At 45.3% G+C, this 20,766-nt stretch overlaps 1 protein-coding gene across 1 annotated transcript in view; it reads right to left on the reverse strand.

Moving 5' to 3' along the window:
- Positions 1–149: 149 nt before the first annotated feature.
- The window catches only part of zeb2a (zinc finger E-box binding homeobox 2a), a 73,171-nt gene continuing 52,554 nt past the window's right edge, over positions 150–20,766 (reverse strand). The window contains exons 4-10 of the mRNA XM_083639324.1: positions 17,499–17,567; positions 16,301–16,495; positions 15,321–15,535; positions 12,729–12,837; positions 9,863–11,841; positions 9,066–9,246; positions 150–1,332 (exon numbers count right to left, since the gene is read on the reverse strand). Of these exons, the coding sequence (XP_083495450.1) occupies positions 719–1,332; positions 9,066–9,246; positions 9,863–11,841; positions 12,729–12,837; positions 15,321–15,535; positions 16,301–16,495; positions 17,499–17,567 (3,362 nt within the window). The 3' untranslated portion in view covers positions 150–718. The remainder of the gene's footprint in view (positions 1,333–9,065; positions 9,247–9,862; positions 11,842–12,728; positions 12,838–15,320; positions 15,536–16,300; positions 16,496–17,498; positions 17,568–20,766) is intronic.

Genomic DNA, 20,766 nt, shown 5'->3' on the forward strand with positions numbered 1-20,766 from the left:
AAATCACACAGGTTTAAAGTTCCGTCACATAAAGAAATTGTGAGGCCCAAAATTGTGTGGTTAGTTTGCCTTGCAAAAAAGAGGGTAAGAAACCAAGGACATCACAGTAAGTGGCGGACAAAATACAACACTGACGGACTGCTACCGAGTCTTCAAGCTCGGTATAAATATCCTTAGGCTTTTTTTTTTCTCTCTTTTTTCTTTTCAAAAGTCTTTTTGTAGTGATTAAGGGGGGCAGAGTGCAATTTCCTGGTTTGGGGGTATGATGAACACAATGAGACACAGAAAGGTTAAGAACATTATAGCACCACACAGCTTTTAGGCCTTTATAATACTGTACATTAAAAACAGCTTCATTTCATTTTTAATTATAATGATAATCATTATTACTTCTCTCTTTTTTATTTTTATTTATTTTTTTGCATAATGTGGATTTTTAAACAATCCCACCCAGCTTGTTATCACGACTCTGATGTTGGCAGTCACCACATTGCATCTTGAGTCCATCTTTACAATCTTCAGAAAGAAAGAAGAAGCTCCTCCTCAGATGGAGCCTCCACCACCTGTGTCTTTTCTGAAACACGGCACGTTTCGTGTGTTTGCCGCTGGAGAGGAAAAAAAGAGGAAAAAAAACAAACCAACGTGACAAATAATTGCTGAAAGCTTTTTTTTAAACTTTTCTTCGTCCTTCTTCTTCCCTCGATCGCGCCGCTTGGAATCACTCGGCGTCCTCCTGGTCCGACTTTCCGTCCATCTTCCCTTCTCTTGAACTCTCATCCATCGAATGCGTCGTATCCTCCTTGCCCTCGTCTTCGTCGTCTCTCGATGAGTCCATCTGCAGACTCCTGCTGTCTCCCTCCTCCTCTCCGTCCTCCTCTCCTTCCCTGAAACTTGCCTCTTCTCGTCTGTCTGTCACCTCCCCGTACCCCCCCTCCGCCTCCCGCTCCCGCCCTCGCATCGCGCCCCCCTCCGAGCCGTCCCGCAGGATGGTGCCCCCTCCCCGGTCCTCGGGCTGGTCCTCGGGGTCGGAGTAGCCCAGGGGAGCCAGGTGGCCCTGCAGGTAGGCCCGTCTCATCAGCAGCTCGGTGGGCTCCAGGGCTTGTCCCTTGTCCCGGGCCTCCCGCTCTGCCGCCTCCCGCTCCTCGGCCTCCCGCTTGCAGTAGGAGTAGCGGTGGTTCATGTGCTGCGAGTAGGAGCCCGAGTGCGAGAAGCGCTTGCCGCACTTGTCGCACTGGTAGGGCTTCTCGCCCGAGTGCAGGCGCGAGTGCTCGATGAGATGGTGCTTGTGTTTGAAGGCCTTCTTGCAGATCTGACACTGGTGCGGCCGCTTGCCTGGGGAGACACAGGTGAGAAACAAGGGAGAGGAGGTGTTACTATGGGTTTTCTGCACAAACACAAAGCAAGATGCAGACAAGCACATGCAATACCATCAAGGTGGTCAGACATATTTATTTAGACGTTAAGTGCATGTTGAGTGCTTAGACACCCAGCAAGCATTTGGTGTTACATGACATGCAGGTACACCATCAACCCAAACAAGCACAGCAGTTTTTGACAAGGTAAACATTTCATAATAAAACAGCTTTGGAAAGTGTTATGTTAACAACCCTATACAGCTAAGGATGAATAAGCACATAATAAGACTTCATGTTCACTGTGTGCTATCATATCACGGAAGGACGTCCAGTAAAAGGAACATGACAAGCGATAAAAAAAACACAAGGATATTGTAAAAATGCCACTTTGAAACCACGTTGAATTTCAATACACGTGAGGCCAGCTCCACTCTGAGAGAGGCGAGCGTGCCGTCTCATGGAATTCCGGGAGCTAATTTGAGACGCTTGCTTAGGAGTTTGGTGCTGCTGCGAAAGAAGAAGCCTCGTTACTTTATGCGGTCCGCGTCTCGTCTGAGACCGCCGCCAAGTTAAGCCGGAGAGACGGGATGCCTGGAGCACCGGGGGCGAAGGTGAAACCTGGCCTGGCTGACATGACACCCGTGTGTTTTCATGACATCATAGACCAGATTCAAAACTGACTGGGATTAGACATCATCCACATGACAGTATGGCGGCTCGGGTTTATTTGTGGGAGGAACTTCACACCCGTAACACCCGCCCCCTTCCCCGTGCACTCGCACTCAAGCATAGGTGAACACAGCAACATACATTACAGTATATATACATACATACAGATGGGATACACACGCACGCACGCACGCACGCACGCACACACACACACACACACACACACACACACACACACACACACACACACACACACACACACACACACACACACACACACACACACACACACACACACACACACACACACACACACACACACACACACACACACACACACACACACACACTACTACTCACTCAGTACTACCGGATATCTATCCCATCTGACTTCTATCTAACAGAATGGCTGTGTTATGCCAAAGCGATATAGGCCTGTATACTGACAGCCGTCCAAAGCGCACATCCCACGCACACATGCACAAACGCCTTCCAAATCCTGCGGAATGCCAATAGACAGTCACACACATGCAGAGCAACCACGCAGGCTAGCGCTATGTGCCTACACACATGCGCACCTCCCCGCATTCGCAGGCACACAAACTCACACACATGCAGGCAAACCTTAGCCACAAATAGCCCCGGAATGCCTGTAGCATCTTCCATAGTTGGCATACCTAAAGAGTCCCCCTCCCCCCATGCACACACACTCATGGGGGTGGGGGTGGGGGCATGCACAGACACTCCCATGGTGGGGCAAAAATAAACGAGACGTTCCTGCACTGAGTGACAGCAGGATATGAGCGAGGGATGATGCAACTTAGTGAAAGAGAGGTAGAATAGGTCACATCTTCGTGAAAGACTACAGGTAGAATAGATCACACATCTTCTGAGGAGGATTAAAAAAAAAAAAAAAAATTGCCACGCAGGCAAGTCTCTGGCATCCTGATCAATAAGTGAGAATGAGCGAGCAGTGGTGTGGGTGTAAGTCTAACTGCATGTAGGCAGATAGTAGGCAGCAGCCATTTTGATGATACAATGCAAAAACCCCAAACAAAAAACGAGAGTTGAAAGTCATCCATATCTGCACCTGCATCATTTTGTGACATTTTGTGAAAAATATCTGTGTGATATCAGTTTCCAAAGCTGTTTTAATATGAATGTTTACCATGCCATAAGCCTAATATATATAACATGAAAATGTAGTGCCTGTTTTGGGTGACGCACGTACCTGCATGTCATGTAAACCCAAGGGGGTGAACTTGGCCACCACTGACATGTTGCCATCTGTCAAATGCTTGCTGGGTAATGGTGCACTAAGGCTAGAGGATATTTGACCTGTGAAATGGCTACCGGTCTAATAGTCCATGGGCCAAGGCTGAAATTTTGACATATCGGTACCACCTGAGGTGACCGCACGATTTTGTTATTTTTGTCTTCCTACATGTCTCTAGTTTATATTTTGGTATGATAACCCTTCCGATTTGGTAGCTTAAGGATAGTTATCACTCTGTAAACAAACCTACCCCCAAAAAATGACAAAACCCTGATTTCATCATATCTCCTGAACCACACATGATAACGCAGAAAATGTGATGTCTACCCCTATGTTTTCATGGTCAGGGATTACAATGACACCCTATACAACATCATAAACTGTTCACATGAATAGTTAATGGTGAATTCAGTGGTGTTTTGGTGAATTCAGTGGTGTTTTGAGAAGGATACAATGCAATTAGTCCATGGGCCAATGGTGAAATCGATACCACCTAAGGAGACCGCACAATTTTTGTATTTTTGTCTTCCTACATGTCTCTAGTTTATATTTTGGTATGATAACCCTGCCAATCTGGTAGCTTATTGATAGTTATCACTCTGTAAAAAACCTTCTCCCATATAATGACAAAACCCTGATTTCTGTGTATTAGTCCAGATGATATGTGAAAATCATGTTCACTTTTTCATAAAAGCATGAAACTTGTTACGCATATACGGTAGTTTAGGGCCCCATAAATCTTCAGAAATTAAGCCATCACAAAAATGCCTCATGGGGGCCATTTTAATTCCGCCATAAGTGAATTATGTAGTTTGCATCATATCTCCTGAACCACACATGATAACACAGAAAATGTGATGTCTATCCCTATGTTTTCATGGTCAGGGATTACAATGATACCATATAGAACATCATAAACTGTTAAAGTAACTAATCAATGGTGAATTTAATGACGTGAGAAGGAAATCACAGTTTCTGATAACTGATGCTATAACCTCAATTCCATGACCACTCTCTGGCTAACATTTTTGATGAGTAATTTGACTTCTATGGGCCTTTTGTTAAAATAGCCCCCAGGCCCCTCCCAAACATCCTGCGACTTTCTGCCAAACGGCCAAATCCAAGATGGCCACTGGTACAATCTTGAAAAATTTACTTTTAAACCAGAGCACCTAGAATAATGTCTGAAGACACTATTCGATGTAAGTCAACCACAAAGAATCTGATTCTGACATCAGTTTAACATTCTGACATAATTTTGACCCAGAATTCCAAGATGGCTGCCATCCAGTAGTGTGAAAACTTAACTTTTGAATGGCAACATATACGTATGTGGTGTTTGGGGTTTACCATTTTTAGAGTAAGGACGGAGATTAACAATGGTGAATTATAGCTGATTTAATTGCAAATACATGCCTACCAAACATGGTTTAGTAATGACAATTATTGTGTTTTGAGGGTAATTTCATAATTATGTTAGTTTCGCTGGCCAGCCTCCCCTCCCTACCGGGAGAGGAGTCTGGCGCCACGGAAACAGGCAACTGGGATAAGCCCTCCCCTGCTCTACAGCTGCTCTCCCATTGGAGCGACTGTTTCAATGGCTGCCGGATGTCTGCTCCCGGCTTATTACAAACTCTGTCATTGGCTCCGACCACGTCAATCAGAGCAGCTTCCGCTCCCTCCTCCCTGTGTGTCGCTGTAAATAGTGCCCTGCCGCCTCAGTGAAAACAACAACGCTAACTAGCTAGCAAGCTAACGGCAGAAACCTACACGCTAGCTCGTTGCTACACGCTCAAAAGGGCAAGTTGGATTGTTGGAAACTATTTTCCAAGGGCACTGCCTCTAAGCGCCGCCCATTGCAATCCCACTATGGAGACCTGCATGGGAGGGGAGGCTGGTCAGTGAGACTATGGGATAGGTGAAGGTGAATAGCCTATGTCCATTGTCCAACAAGTTTTCTCAATTAATTTCCCTCTTTGCGATGTGATAAAAGTTTCTCAGTGAGTTATAGTTGATTGCCTCGCTAAATTATCTGCTAATATCCAATTTTAGCAGCAGAATTTGATGTACTGGCGTGGCACGTCCGTGTGTAATGACATATCCAAAAGGAATTTTACTCTGCGCTGCGCTGCACAGCATAGAGATTATGGTGCGCTCAAGCGCAGCGGAGTATTTAGCGCGTAAGAGGTGCTGCCCCGTATTCTGCGCAGAAATGCCTGATTGTGGCACACCTATGTCCAGTAAAATTATAACAGGCATGCACTTGTGCACGCCCCCAATTTGCATTGAGCGCGGCGTACCGCTTTTGCGAAGATAGGGCCCCCGGGACTTGCAAGAATCTGGTCAACTTCTCCTCTCCTGCAGCATGGGCTGATTTTAAGTCTGCAATGAGTTCATCAGAGGCAGGCAGACTGTAGGGTGCAGAGGGTTGGGGAGGCCAGGTCAAACGGGAAGGAGTTGAACTCATGCATGCAGGCATGGCTCAAAATGGATGCGAAAAGGTGCAAACACACCAGACGCTGAAGTGACGAAGCATCTGGAAGCGCAGCCAGTTTCATTTTGGCGCACTTGTTAGCACATTAGACCGTTCAGTCAGACCAGCCGTGATGCGGCCGGCTCGCCCCATGCAGAGATTGTTTCGGCGTCTGATCTATTTTTGTGTGAGACCCGCGAGTGATTGTGTGAAGCCAGATAGGAAGTCAGTACAAGTTGTCACCGGCGCGGAGCAAAGCAGTGCGTCTGGTGTGAATGGCCAGGGTCCTGCTCGAGCTGAATTTACACACAGCGGCACTTTGCATCTGCAGCATCACAATCATCTTCCACCCTCCTCCCTGCATGCATGCTCCAACCCGCTCTGACTGACTGGTGGCGACCATTTATGGATTTCGTTTCCACTCCCTCCGTGTCGAATCTGTCTATCTCAAATGCCTGTGCCACTGTGAAACAACAACATCAACAATGCTAGCTCGTTGCTACATGCTGAAAACGGTTGGATCTGGATTGTGCAATAAAGCAGGCCTGCTTTATACTTTTGGTGGATAGTTGTAAAGGTGAACAGAGCCTTTTTCCCCTATACCAGGGTGGAGGTATTAGCAGCCAGACTCTGCCATTGTAGGGAGGGAGTCTGGCAAGTGAGACTACCCGGGGAGGAACTCAAGGTAGGAGCTGCTGAGATGGAGTGGAGCGCTCCAAGGCAATGATTGACCTGGTTGTAGTCAACTTGTAAACCTCCACGAGTTGCTGGAACATTGTGTTTTTGATTAATGTGTGGCCTTATTCAACTCCAACATCACATACAGGAAGACGCAGAAGAGCAAGCACATCTAGAAGCTCTATCTCCAATCTGTAGGGCTGCAAGAACCCTACATCACTCTCGTTGACATGGGCATGATCTAGATAGATAGACTGAATAGTTTGAGGTCAAACAGTTCTTGTCTTTTTTTCTTTGTTTCTTTTATGATTACACATGTCCCACTCTTTTAACTCACATTTATATGTCATGTAATTTCATGTGTATTTTTGTATCAATATGAATGTAGTTTTTTTCAATCCTTTTTGTATTATGATGTAATTTTTGTCATGTGACTTCTTTACATGTTGTGGACCCCAGGAAGACTAGCTGATGCCATGGCGTCAGCTAATGGGGATCCTTTAAATAAACAAATAAACAAATAAATCTAGAGGATGGCAACTCCATCAGCAATTGGATCGGCAGACACAAGATGGCACCCCATACAAGTGGTCGGACTATGTCCACAAGGTGTCATCCATCATCCTTGCCCGCCATGGTGATGTTGACATATCATCTGTGTGATCGACCGGTATGACACAGCATACTTGGCTAAAGATGATGAGCGGAATCTGATGATTCAGAATCTATAGCTACAGCTAATAAAACAAGCTTATTTTAGTTATCTTGTCATACATTCATTAAATATTTTAATGCAAGAAATCCTGGGGGTAGTTGGTACAGCAGTACCAAGGTAAAATGGGTGTTGACATTAACATCTTTTCAGTGAACATAATTCTGAAATGACTCCCAAAACATCCACCATTGTTAATCTCCTTCCTTGTGGTAAACCCCAAACGCACAGTATGCCTTCCCATTCAAAAGTTACATTTCCACAATACTGGATGGCAGCCATCTTGGAATTCTGGGTCAAAACTATGCCATAATGTCAAACTGATGTCAGAATCGGATTCCTTGTGGTTGACTTGCACCGAAAAGTGTCTTCATACATTATTCTATGTGCTCTGGGTCAAAAGTCAATTTTTTAACATGGCGCCAGTGGCCATCTTGGATTTGGCCATCTGGCAAGGAAAATCCCAGGATCTTTAGGAGGGACCTGGGCGCTATTTTAACAAAAGGTCTATATAAGTCAAATCACTCATCAAAACATCTTAGCCAGAGAATGGTCATGGCTTTGAAGTTATAGCATCGGTGCAGATACTGTCAATTCCTTCTCACAACGTCATCAAATTCACCATTGATTAGTCACGTTAACAGTTTATGATGTTCTATAGGGTATCATTGTAATCCTTGACCATGAAAACGTTGGGATAGACATCTCCTTTTCAGTGTTAGCATGTGTGGTTCAGGAGATATGATGCAAACTACATAATTTGCTTATGGCAGAATTAAAATGGCCGCCACAAGGCATTTTTGCGATGGCTCAATTTCTGAAACTGTACAGGGGCCCAAACTATAAGCGTACCAAGTTTCATGCTTTTACGAAAAAGGGAACATCATTTTCACATATCATCTGGACTAATACACAGAAATCAGGGTTTTGTCATTTATATGGGGGTAGGTTTGTTTACAGAGTGATAACTATCCTTAAGCTACCAAATCGGCAGGGTTATCATACCAAAATATAAACTAGAGACATGTAGGAAGACAAAAATAACAAAATCGTGCGGTCACCTCAGGTGGTACCGATTTTTGCCTTGGCCCATGGACTATAATAAGTGTTCACACTTTTACATGTCATCCCTTGGATTTTGTTGTCTTCTATATCCATAAATAAAATCAATCAATCAATCAGTCTATAATGTCATAGTCATACCCACAGCTATCTCTGTGTCTTTGAAGGAAAATTATATTTTGATCTGCCCTGTTCCCCAGTGACACTCAAAACCAACACAAACACACAGACACTGCAACAGACATGCAGATAAGCATTCCCACTCGCTCTCTCTGTTTGACACACACACACACACACACACACACACACACACACACACACACACATACACACACGCACACATGCACGCACATGTGTGAGCGCACGCGCACACACACATGCGCACACACACATGCGCACACACAGCCACACACACACACGCACGCACGCACGCACGCATGCACGCACACACACACACACACACACACACACACACACACACACACGCACGCACACACACACACACACACACAGAGTATGAATGAAATGCAATAGAAAATGTTTATATTTGGGCCACTGAATGTTTACGTATTAAAAGATCCCTACCCCCTGTTGAAAAGAAAGGAACATGTTAAAGGCCATGGTTTGGAATACAGAGAACAAAAAAAGAGTAAAGGAAGAGAGAAATAATGTAAAAAATAATGTAAGAACTACAAGTGGGGAGGAGCTATGTGACAAAAAGACAAAAGAAAAGGGGGAAGAATGAAACCAAAAGTAGAGTTTTAAGACAAAATATGAAGGGGGAGAGGGCACAAAAGCATAGGGGGCGGGGTAAAAAAGAAGTGTCCAAATGTTATATACCTGTGTGCTCATATTTGTGTCTTAGGAGGGAACTGGTCTTCTGGAATGTTTTGTCGCACAAGTCACACGCGTACATACCACTTTCAGTCTTCTTAATCTTCTTCCTGCAGAGCAGCGAGTCGCTGTCTGTCAGGTCCTCCAGGCCTGACAGATAGTCTACGGTGCCGTCCAGTAGCTCCCCCTGTGACACACAAGCAGATCTGTCAATGCTCCTGGTAATCCGCACCTGTCACCTCCACATGAAGAGACACCTTCTGGCCCACCATTATCCCAAGTCTGGACAGAGCTTAACCTGGGTAAGTCCCTTTCAGCCATGCAGGAGACACTTCAAAATGGGGCAACATATGGGGGCGTTTCAAGTGGTGTGTTGTGCTGTTTCGTGGTTATTGAATTTACAATAGGGGTGTAACAATACGCGTATTCATAGTGAACCCTTTAGCTACGAGGCTTTAGGTTCAATACGCATTGCAAACCGAACAAATCATTCTCTGCTGAACAGTACAAGTCTTCTACAAGGATATCATGGTCAACTAAAACTGAGACCAAAAAAAGACTGTTGGTCAACGAAGGTGCCGCATCGTAATTAAATTACACATGTTTAATGCGTAATTTAATTATGATGCGGCAAAATGATAGAATCAATGAAGAAAAAACCTGAACACAAACTGAAAAAGTATATTTTGATGGAAGATATTCCTTTCCAAACATCTAACATCATTTGGGTGAATTAATGTAATTACATTAAACAAAATACTCATCATCGAATGGATCTTAAATCACTTAGTTTGCTAGCTTACCTGGAAACTTGGTTTCCGTTGGTACTTTCTCCTCTGCTGCATTTCAGCAAATGTGGCTGCCCCAGTAGCATAGGTATAGGCCATGTGAGGCAGGAAGCTCATTGGGTCCAGCCCTGGGTAGGCCCTGAGGCCTGTGATGCTGGCCTGGGCTGGAGACATGAAGGTGGGTGGAGGGAAGGCTCCGTGAGGTGGCAGGGATGTGTAAATGGGACCACCAGCAAAGGGATTGATCCCAAAGATGGGACTGGTACTCTTCTCTAGGTGATGGCCAATGTTCCCTCCAGTGTTGATGTCGGAGCCGAGGAACTCCTTCTTGATGTTGGCCAAATCCAGGGGCCCAGTCCCCTGTTCTCTCACCTGTGCATCGCCATTGCGTTCCACGATGAAACCATTGGGTTTGTGCCGTTTTTCTCCCATGGAGATGCCCTTGTGTGCCATGTGTTTTGGCAGGGACAGATCCAATGGTATATCTCCATGGGCATCCTCAGAAGCTAGGCTGTTTGGAGTGTAAGAGCTACTCTGAGAGTTTTTTGAAGAAGTAGAAGAAAGGTTGAGGGGTGATGGAGTGCTGCTCCTCAAGTGGTCCAAGGGGTCTAGTGGTTTGTCCCTGGTCTGCCTGTGGGCTGTAAACTGGTGGGCCTTTGAAAGTCTGTGGGAGACGTCACCATTAGTGGAGCCTCCATGTAAATCCATGGCAGAGAGTGCCATCATTTGCTGCTGTGCCAAAGACAATGGTGACCGGTTCAGGCTGTGGTTGACCTCATGGCCAACGCGGTCAGGTGGGGGTGACCTTTTCCTCAGATTGCTTCCATGGATGTTTTGGCTCTTCCACTGCGCAAACCATTCCTTCACAAATTCTTGAGGAAGGCCCACAGCAATGGAAATCTTCAGAAGTTCCTCTGAGTTGGGCTCAGTGTTCATGGCGAAGTAGGCCTTGAGCACTGACACATGGTCCTTAAAGGGGTTGAGCGGGCTGGTGGCGCCCCTCTCTGACAGCAGCGCAGCTTGCTGCTCTGATGGCATTACCGCCCTGCGGCTGGGAGGAACGCTCTCAGTGGGCTGCAGGACCGCTTTGATCTCCTCGTTCATTTTACACAGGTAGCGCTCATGTTGATGCAGTGGGATAGGCCCAGGGAAGCTCTCCTTGCAAAACTGACAGGAGAATGGCAGGAACTGGGCTTGACTCTCGTGGGACTTCTCCTCACTGAGATCCATGGAGTGGTTTGACTTCTCCTTCTTGATGTCCATTTGCCTCTTGGAGTCATCAATCAGGCTCTTGGCTTCATTGACTTTCTCCAGCGTGTAGTCGATGATGCTCTTGGTGGGGCTGCCGTGGGCTACTAAGGGGAAGCCGGCCCGCGAAGAGGAGAGAGCCAGCTTCTGCTCCTCCATCTGGGCTCCCAGCTCCTTCATGTAGGCCCTGAGCTTGGAGATCTCCTCTGGGTTCCCATCCATCTTCTGCCTGCACACTGTGTTGTCCACTATCTGGAGGACCTTCTGCACTTCACTCAGGTTGTTGCCAAAAGACCCTGCGTAGCCCAGCAAGGGGAGATCTAGCCCCATGCCTCCTAGGTGCTGCAGTGGGCTCTGGGAGGAGCTATGGATTCCCAGGGGGCTTCCCCCACGGCCGGCTCCATTCATGTAGGCTCCTGGTCCCCCAAATCCGTGCTGAGAAGCTATCAGTAGCCGGTAGTCATTGAAGTCCATAGGCTCTGCTTTGATGTCAAGCTGACCTGGTTGGTCTTGTGGGCCGAGCGGCCGCCCATTCTCCAGTTTGTGACGGAGCTGGGCCAGAGCGGGGCTGCCAGGGGAGGAGGTGGTGGAATTCGGCGAGGAGCCAGGCTTGGCGTTGTTTCCATTGCGTACCCGTCCATTGACAGCAATCAGGCCGATGCATTTCTTGCTGCTGATGTGGGAGCTGTAGGACCCAGAGTGGGAGAATCGCTTCTTACAGTTGGAGCACTCATATGGCTTCTCACCTGCAAGATAACATTAAGAATGAATAATTTTTTCTTTGAGATTTTGCCATTGAAATATAATTTTAATTTACGGTAATTTAATTTACATTTCATATATATATATATATATATATATATATATATATATATATATATATACATATATATACATATATACACACACACACACACACACACACACACACACACATACACATACTTTGCCATTGAAATATATATATATATATATATATATATATATATATATATATATATATATATATATATATATATATATATGCACACATACATATGTATCTATATATACATATATATATACATACACATATATAGATATACATATATATATGTATGTGTATGTATATATAGTATGTATATATATATATATATATATATGTATATATATATATATATATACCGTATATATATATATATATATATATATATATATATATATATATATATATATATATATATATACATACTGTACTATCAGTAGCAACAACATGAGAGTGAATTACAGCAGAATTATTTGGCCTAAATATATTTGAATCAATCATTAGATTAGTGTTATTCCTGCAAGAGGAAGTATAGCTATGAACAAGTATCAAATAATGTATAGTGAATTGTATCTAAAGAGATTACAAGTGAGTGTGAGCCATTTTCATTCAGCTCTCATCTTGCTGGGCTTTGATCTCATCCATATGGCTGAATTACTCAGTTATAAAACAGCTCTAGCGACCTTTTCTAACATGGAATGAGTCATTCACAGAAACCGAAAAGGAACATTCTCAATTTAACTCTTCATGACATGAAGAAAGCTCGGCTATCTACAGTCATTTGAAAACATTCTGTAACGGGACAGGACCCGACTCTGGAATACCTACCGCTGTGGATGCGGAGATGTTCCTTCAGGTGATGCTTGTATTTGAAGGCTTTTCCGCACTCGTTGCATTTGAACTTGCGATTGCCAGCACCCTCATTCAGCAGCTGGGGCTGTGGAGACAAAACAATCGTTTTCATATCAGAAACCCCATCGAGGAAGAGCAGGAGTTGCTTAGCAGACAGTAGGGAGGGAGATTTCGAGGTAGACTATGAAACAAAAATAACGATTCATTTTAATTTCGCTTTAATAGCATTTTCTAAACCAGTACTGATACCAACAAAAGCTCTTCGCACCGCTTCGCGAGCTTTGATTTAACATGGTACATTCTGTAATCCAACTGGTGAGCCACCAATTGATCACATTGTAAAAACAGCGTGGGCTGACTTTATTCAAAGGTAATGGTTTAGTGTAGGTGCACCTCCTGCATTCAAATTCAAATATGTCAAGATAAACAAACAGGCCGAGGAAAAGGGAGATGCATCATGGCGGCCCACAAGCAAATGAAAAGTTTATGCAAAAAGAGTGGGAGTGTGTTGGAAGGCAAATTAAAATAATATATCAGCAATCCCTTCTTTGTATATGATGAATGTGCATGCGGTATAAAATGTTCCATCTAAAATCTATGGAGTGAGATATATTGATAGATTCATTTCCTTTTGCCACATACGCCTATACCAAGCCTATATGATAAATATATGAAATATGTCTTTCCACACATTAGCCCTGTCGCTCTCAGTTTACATCCACTCTGGAGTCACATGACCTCTGCTCAGTCTTCCTTTAACCATTTAACTCAGAGGAAGTACACAAATAAACAAGCACTTAAAGTCATTTGGGGATTATGATACTCCAAATCACTGGGGAAAAGACCATCTGCTCCTGTTTAAGGCAGTCGTAAGGGGAGGGGAGGTGGGGGGGAATGGGCGGGGGGGGGGGGGGGGCAGGTAAGGGGAGGGGGGCAGAGGGAAGTCACTGCTTCTGTTACGGTGAGCTCAGGCGAATTTGAGGTCCGAAGCTGACAGGCTTAACCCAGGAAATCTCATTATAATCACAGTATAATTGGAAAATTGAATGATTCACTGCTTATTTACATGCTCTAATATGAATTTTGGATCGCAAAGAGGCAGGAAAGAGAGGCATGTGCTCGTACATTTGGCCCCGTGTAAAAACAAGCTTTTCATTCAACTCCCTCTCTCTCTCCACTATATATATTGAGACTCTGTACAAAAATCGCCGATGTGAGACATTTTCAGCTGTGCTGAAAGCAATGCTGGAAAGAATAGGAAATGGCCTATATATCTAGCACTATCTTTATTAGTGCTAATTTCTAATCAAATCTGTTCCACTTCCAGTTCCAGCAACAGCTGATGTAAAAAGTCAGATGGCCCGGGGAAGTCAATATGCTCGCACATCCCACGCATGCCTCACTGTAGGCGGAAGCTGGGGGGAGCACAACAGAATGCAGCTGCTAACAAGCAGCGCAGGGTCGCATTTTTTTAAGAGAAGAAGAAATGAAAACTAAACTTGTTTTTATAAACGGGGAGGGGGGGGGGTGGGGGACGGCGGCGGCGGCGGCAGGAAATGAAGCTATAATCATTCACTCAAGAGAATATTATGATTCCACAGAAGTGCACTGAGTCACCATGAGGAAAGCATTAACAGCAAGTCTAATTAGAAAAAAAATTAACAGGAGAAAACAAATGAAGGGGGCAGTGTGCAAAACGACACGTTTTCAAATGGAAGAGACGCGCAGATCTGAAGTGAAGCAGTAGACGGAGAAAAGGGGAGCGGATGATATTCCGGGTTCGGCATGGGACCGTATGGGAAGAGATTTCATTCCCTATTAATTTTCCCATAGACGTTTCAAAATATCCTTTAGAAAGAGTTTTCCTTGGTCAAACCGAGCGATATTCACAATAAGGTGAGAACACAGAACATTTCACTTGGACACACACACACACACACAAACGCACGCACGCACGCACGCACGCACGCGCACACTCACACACACACACACACACACACACACACACACACACACACACACACACACACACACACAGGGGGGTCACTCTTTTTTTGTTTAGGTCCGAGTGAAATGTTCTATGGCAGTGGTTCTCAAATGGGGGTCCGGGGGCCCCCAGGTGTCCTTGAGGGGGTTCCAGGGTGTCCCCAGCCAAAAGGCGGGTAATTTATTTGAGCTATAATTCCATTCATAAGTAACACATTGACTATTTTGGTGATGGGTTTTATACACTTTCTGTAATAAAACATCTAAAAGCATCAATCTTATTATCATATGGGGGACCGTGGGACAAGATCCTATCAAATGGGGGTCCGTGGTCTAATCTTTGTCAGTTTAGGGGTCCCTCATGTGAAAAGATTTGAGAACCACTGTTCTATGGTCTCTCCTGATTCTGAATATAGCTGAATGGCTTGGTTTGATCAAGTAAAACTCTTTAAGGATTTTTCTAAACGTCTAAAATGAATGGGAATGAAATCCCTTAGGTCGTATGCCGAAACCCGGAAGAGGGAGGAAGAACTGGGGGGGTTGGGGAGTGAAAATGGAAAAAGGTCCTGTCTCATGTCTCACCTGATCCCTGCCTGGCTTGTGCATGGCCATGTGGCGCTCCAGCTGCGTGCGGTGGCTGAAGCTCTCGGCGCACAGCGGGCAGGGGAAGCTCTCCTCGTTCTTCTCGTGGCGGTACTTGATGTGCTCCTTCAGAGACGTGAGGCGCTTGTAGCCGCGGTCGCAGTACGGGCAGGTCAGCAGCTGGGCAAAGTCGTCCGGGGTGCCTGGTGGCAGGTCTGCCCAGGGGGAGGAGAGGAGGAGAGGGTCAGAGAGGGCAGCAGAGGATGAAGGAGAGGAGAGGAGAGGAGAGGAGGAGAGGTCAGAGAGGGCAGAGAGTGGAGTCTAATGGCCGGAGAGCTCGGGCTGGAGTGGAACAGGAAGAAAGCATGGTGTGCTAACTTCAACCCCCTGAAGCTTAGGGTCAGCTCTTCCTCGGAGGCTTACAGAGAGAAACACACAGGAGCTGAAACTAAAGCATGTAAGCCATTACAAGGCAGTAGGCCATTTCCTGGATTTGTGTTATTTGGAAGAAACTAGTGCGCATCTGACGGACGGCGACGTGCAGGAGGTCAACTTAAAGGTCACTTCAATAGACCACATTTTCCTAACATGCACACATATCGGAAACTGTTTTGAACTGATATCAGGATGATATTTACAGTAGGTACTGATTTCACAAAATGATGGAGACATCATCTCAACGTTCATTTTGGCGCTATATTGTCAATGTCAATGTCATATGTTCAATGTCAAAAATGTTTGCTGGGGTTAAATAATCCAAATAATACATTTGTATTTGTTTTTATAATTTATAAATGTATCTATTTATTGTCAGTGGAACAAGTCTAATAAGTAAGTTGTTGAATTTTAGAATTCGGCTGTCAAAAAAACTATAAAATGATAAGAATCGACTTTGCTACCAGGCATAAAGAGAGACTGGTGGCAGCAATGCTTCATATCTGTCATATATATCTACTGGTTCTCCTTCCTTGGCCTCTCACCGTTGTCATTCTCGTCCTGCCCGCTGGCCTCGGGCGTGCCCAGTCGCGTCACCTCCTCCGGGGCTTCTGGGTAGATGACGGCAGTGTCGCCGCGCTGCAGGTACTCTGCGATGGTGGCCGGGTGGCCCTCGCCTTCCTCCAGCTTACGCTTCAAGAAGTACTCATCCAACTCCGAGACACCTTCCAGACCCTTGGCTGAACAGACGAACAGACAATAAAGCTCAGAAGCTGATAAGTGCCCCACCCCCTGCTCCCCCCCGCTTGTATTGAAAGATGTTAACATGGTCCAGAGGAAAACAGCCTGCTGTAATTGTGGTTGAGGATCACAGAGGAAATCATTAGGGCACTACTTAGAGGGGGAGTATACATTTAAGTTAGCGTTAATGATAGCGTCTAATGGTCTCCACCATGAAAAATAAGATGATAGATAACAGATAATTTCACTATTAAGTGATGCGCACTGTTAAGTGAGCCATCTTGGACGGTGGAAAAAAGCTTTTTCACGTTTCACTTTAGATGTTTAGTGTACACGGTAATTCGGTTAAGGCCAAATTAGATTCTTGGGGCTCGCTGAGCTCGCTTGAAATTTTTCTCCACATTGTTCAAACCGAAAATGTGATTAGAGTTAACAAAAGTGGATAAGAGCATTATGATCTATCAACTGCAACTGTTTTACTTTATGTTTACGTTGAGTTTTCCTCATACTGTATATAGCATTTTGCTGTTGGCATCTTCCATGCTTCCTTATAGAAGGTCCCTCAAGTCAGGGGAGGTTTTTTCCTGCTAAAAGGCTAAACCGCGGCAAAAAAGAAATGCGAGTCGCCGCACGGGCGAAACGGACAATTTATTATCTCGTAACCAATTTGAAAAGAAGATGAACCGAACAAATACGATTTGGGTCCAAACTCAATTTTGCAGCGAAACGTTATTTGCGGCTGCACTTACAAATGTTTCCTTTGCCCTCTCGCTTTGATGCGGCGTGCAGCATCCCTCCCGCCTCTGCGGGAGTTGCACGGCCTTTCCTATTAGCTCAATCACCTGAACGAATAATCACGCCCTCTCTATTTCACGCTGCTGTGGGCTGATTTTATGCTGGCGGTGGGTGGCTGGGTGGGTGGCTGGGTGGGTGGCTGGGTGGGTGGCTGGGTGGGTGGCTGGGTATGGGAGTGGGGACGGGTTGGGGGGTTAGGTGGCTCACCTGTGCCGTTTCCCACAGCGTGGAGCGACCCCTCCGGTCCCAAGGGTTCATACTCATCCTTCCTTTCATCTGCGGAGGAGGAGGAGGAGGAGGAGGAGAGAGAGAGAGAGAGAGAGAGAGAGAGAGAGAGAGAGAGAGGGGAGGTATTTAATCGGCACTCAGACTGTGCCTAACGCAGTTGGCCGATAAATCGGGAGTATGACGACTGCGGGCTAAGTCAGTGGGAATGCTGCTCCGTGCGCTGGGGCCGCCCTGACAGCTAAAACAAGCACCTCTTTCCATTCACCACGGCTCATAATGTGGAGGTATTTTCCAGATAATGAGGGTTAGGCAGGCCAGTGTGGGGGGGGGGGTGCGCTATATACTGTGCCTATTGTGTTTGTTCCTCAGGGCCTTCTCATGTGACTCCTCAACAGGAGTCACAAGTATCATAAGCTTCCCCCTTCAAAGGAGGGATATACAACCCCCCGCTACCGCCGGCACCCCCCCTCCCCACAACAGAGAAGGAGAGAGAGCGTGTGTGTGTGTGTGTGTGTGTGTGTGTGTGTGTGTGTGTGTGTGTGTGTGTGTGTGTGTCGGTGAAGGGGGGGCCCTGCTCGAACCCACCCCCCCTCCTCTCCTGTGTGGGCCAGGTCACTTTTCAAACTTCCTTCCTCAAAAGCAAAGAGCCCTCAAACAGGAACTTCTCTCTGCCACTTTGTGTCTTTTTTTAATAGTTCTTGTCTGAGTCAATCGAGTCACAAGATGCAGCCTATATTACCCTCAATATATTGAGGTGTGATGTGACTGCACTGCGGGATACAAGATGCAGCCTATATTACCCTCAATATATTGAGGTGTGATGTGACTGCACTGCGGGATACAAGATGCAGCCTATATTACCCTCAATATACTGAGGTGTGATGTGACTGCACTGCGGGATACAAGATGCAGCCTATATAACCCTCAATATATTGAGGTGTGATGTGACTGCACTGCGGGACAGCCTATATTACCCTCAATATATTGAGGTGTGATGTGACTGCACGGCGGGATACAAGATGCAGCCTATATTACCCTCAATATACTGAGGTGTGATGTGACTGCACTGCGGGATACAAGATGCAGCCTATATAACCCTCAATATACTGAGGTGTGATGTGACTGCACTGCGGGTCAGCCTATATTACCCTCAATATATTGAGGTGTGATGTGACTGCACTGCGGGATACAAGATGCAGCCTATATAACCCTCAATATATTGAGGTGTGATGTGACTGCACTGCAGGATACAAGATGCAGCCTATATAACCCTCAATATATTGAGGTGTGATGTGACTGCACTGCGGGACAGCCTATATTACCCTCAATATATTGATGTGTGATGTGACTGCACTGCGGGACAGCCTATATTACCCTCAATATATTGAGGTGTGATGTGACTGCACTGCGGGATACAAGATGCAGCCTATATAACCCTCAATATATTGAGGTGTGATGTGACTGCACTGCGGGACAGCCTATATTACCCTCAATATATTGAGGTGTGATGTGACTGCACTGCGGGACAGCCTATATTACCCTCAATATATTGAGGTGTGATGTGACTGCACTGCGGGACAGTGTCAACAAATTAGCGTCACACATGGCGAAAGAGCTCAGCTGATGCTGTGGTGTTTCACACTTAAGGCCCATTCACACTCAGACTATAAAGATATAACTGAAACTGATTATAAAAAGGTTGAAATGGTTCTAAGTAAATAGAATGCCTGTGTTTGTTCACACTACAACTAATAACTATAATATACTTAAAGTGTGAACACAGACATTCTATCTTCGGTTTAAATATTTTTATACTTATACAGTAGTTATCTTTAAAGTGTGAGGTGTGATTGGGCGTTTAGACATTAGACAGACAGTGTATTTTCCTGAAGAACGTGTGTGAGCTTGGTGGCACACAGTATAGGAGGAGCTTTTACATATACAGTATATTTTTGTATAGTTATACAGTTATGTTTATAGTTATTGTTTTAAGTGTGAATGGGCATTAATACACTACTAGACAGACAGAGTATTCAAAGATTCAGAGAGATTTGAGGAGGGGGGAATGAAAAGATGAGTTATGTTGAGTAAGAAAGAAAGAAAGAAAGAAAGAAAGAAAGAAAGAAAGAAAGAAAGAAAGAAAGAAAGAAAGAAAGAAAGAAAGAGAGAAAGAAAAAACTGAAAGCTGAAAGTCAGCACAGGATGCGAGTATCCGCTGATAATGTTAAGATAATATGAGATTGAAATAGATTTTCCTATATCCTCCTATATCATTTTCTCCATTAAAACTACCACAATAAAACATGTACAAGTGAAATAATACAAGCATAAAGCATAGAAGTATGAGAAAATGATGGTAGGATGGGGACGAAAACAATCATTTTAAAGAGTCAACACATGTCCGTCTCATACGGTATGTGCTCATATAGTCCGGCTTTTATGTCAGTGAAAACTCAAACTGGTCTTCTCCTGCTATGTTGCCCTCCACACTGCACACAGATCAAATGAAACGCTGCTACTAAACAGCTCGCACAAATGAGAGAGCCGTGTGGTTTTGTCTCGGTGGAAAGCACTGGGAGGAGAATCATTGCCAGACATTTGACAATTAGTGCCATTCTCCAACATGGGGCTTTTTGTGGGCTGGTGTGTGTCTCCGTGCAGAAAAGGGAAGGAGAAGGACAAAAGCATGCGCGTCCCACCCTGTACCACTGTCAGGGCCTAGACAGACACTGCACTCAAGTGTCATGCTATTTTCAGTCGCCGTCTTCAGACCGTGTGTGCGTGCGTGTGTGTACATAAAATGGAGGCTCATTGTGTTTGCAGCCTGTTCTTTTCTCTTCGTTTTTTCTTCTTTCTCCCCCCCTCGAGAGACAAGATGGAGGTGACGGGGCGTAATGAGCATTTCACTTCTGTTTGTGGTTCCTCCGTTTTCGACCTTTTATGCGTTCTCGATGTGAGTCAACCCTGCCCGCTTCTCCTTTTTGGCCGCTACCTTGGCGTCCACACCTCTGCTTCCACATTGGCTGTGTGGAGAAACGACAGCGATCCAGCTCCACGGGGGCTTTTGATTCATTGGCGTTTCGATGAATGGGTATCAGGTCTGGGTATCAGGTCTGGGTATCAGGTCTGGGTATCAGGTCTGGGTGCGGGTGGTTGAGGTGTTGAGCAGGTTCTGGGGGCGAGTATGGTTCAGGTGTTGTTTGGACTGGCAGACATGCAGCGACTGTCGTCAAAGTTCTCACATTTT

This window comes from Poromitra crassiceps, assembly GCF_964638095.1.
Source record: "Poromitra crassiceps genome assembly, chromosome: 6".
Classification (NCBI taxonomy): Eukaryota; Metazoa; Chordata; class Actinopteri; order Beryciformes; family Melamphaidae; genus Poromitra; species Poromitra crassiceps.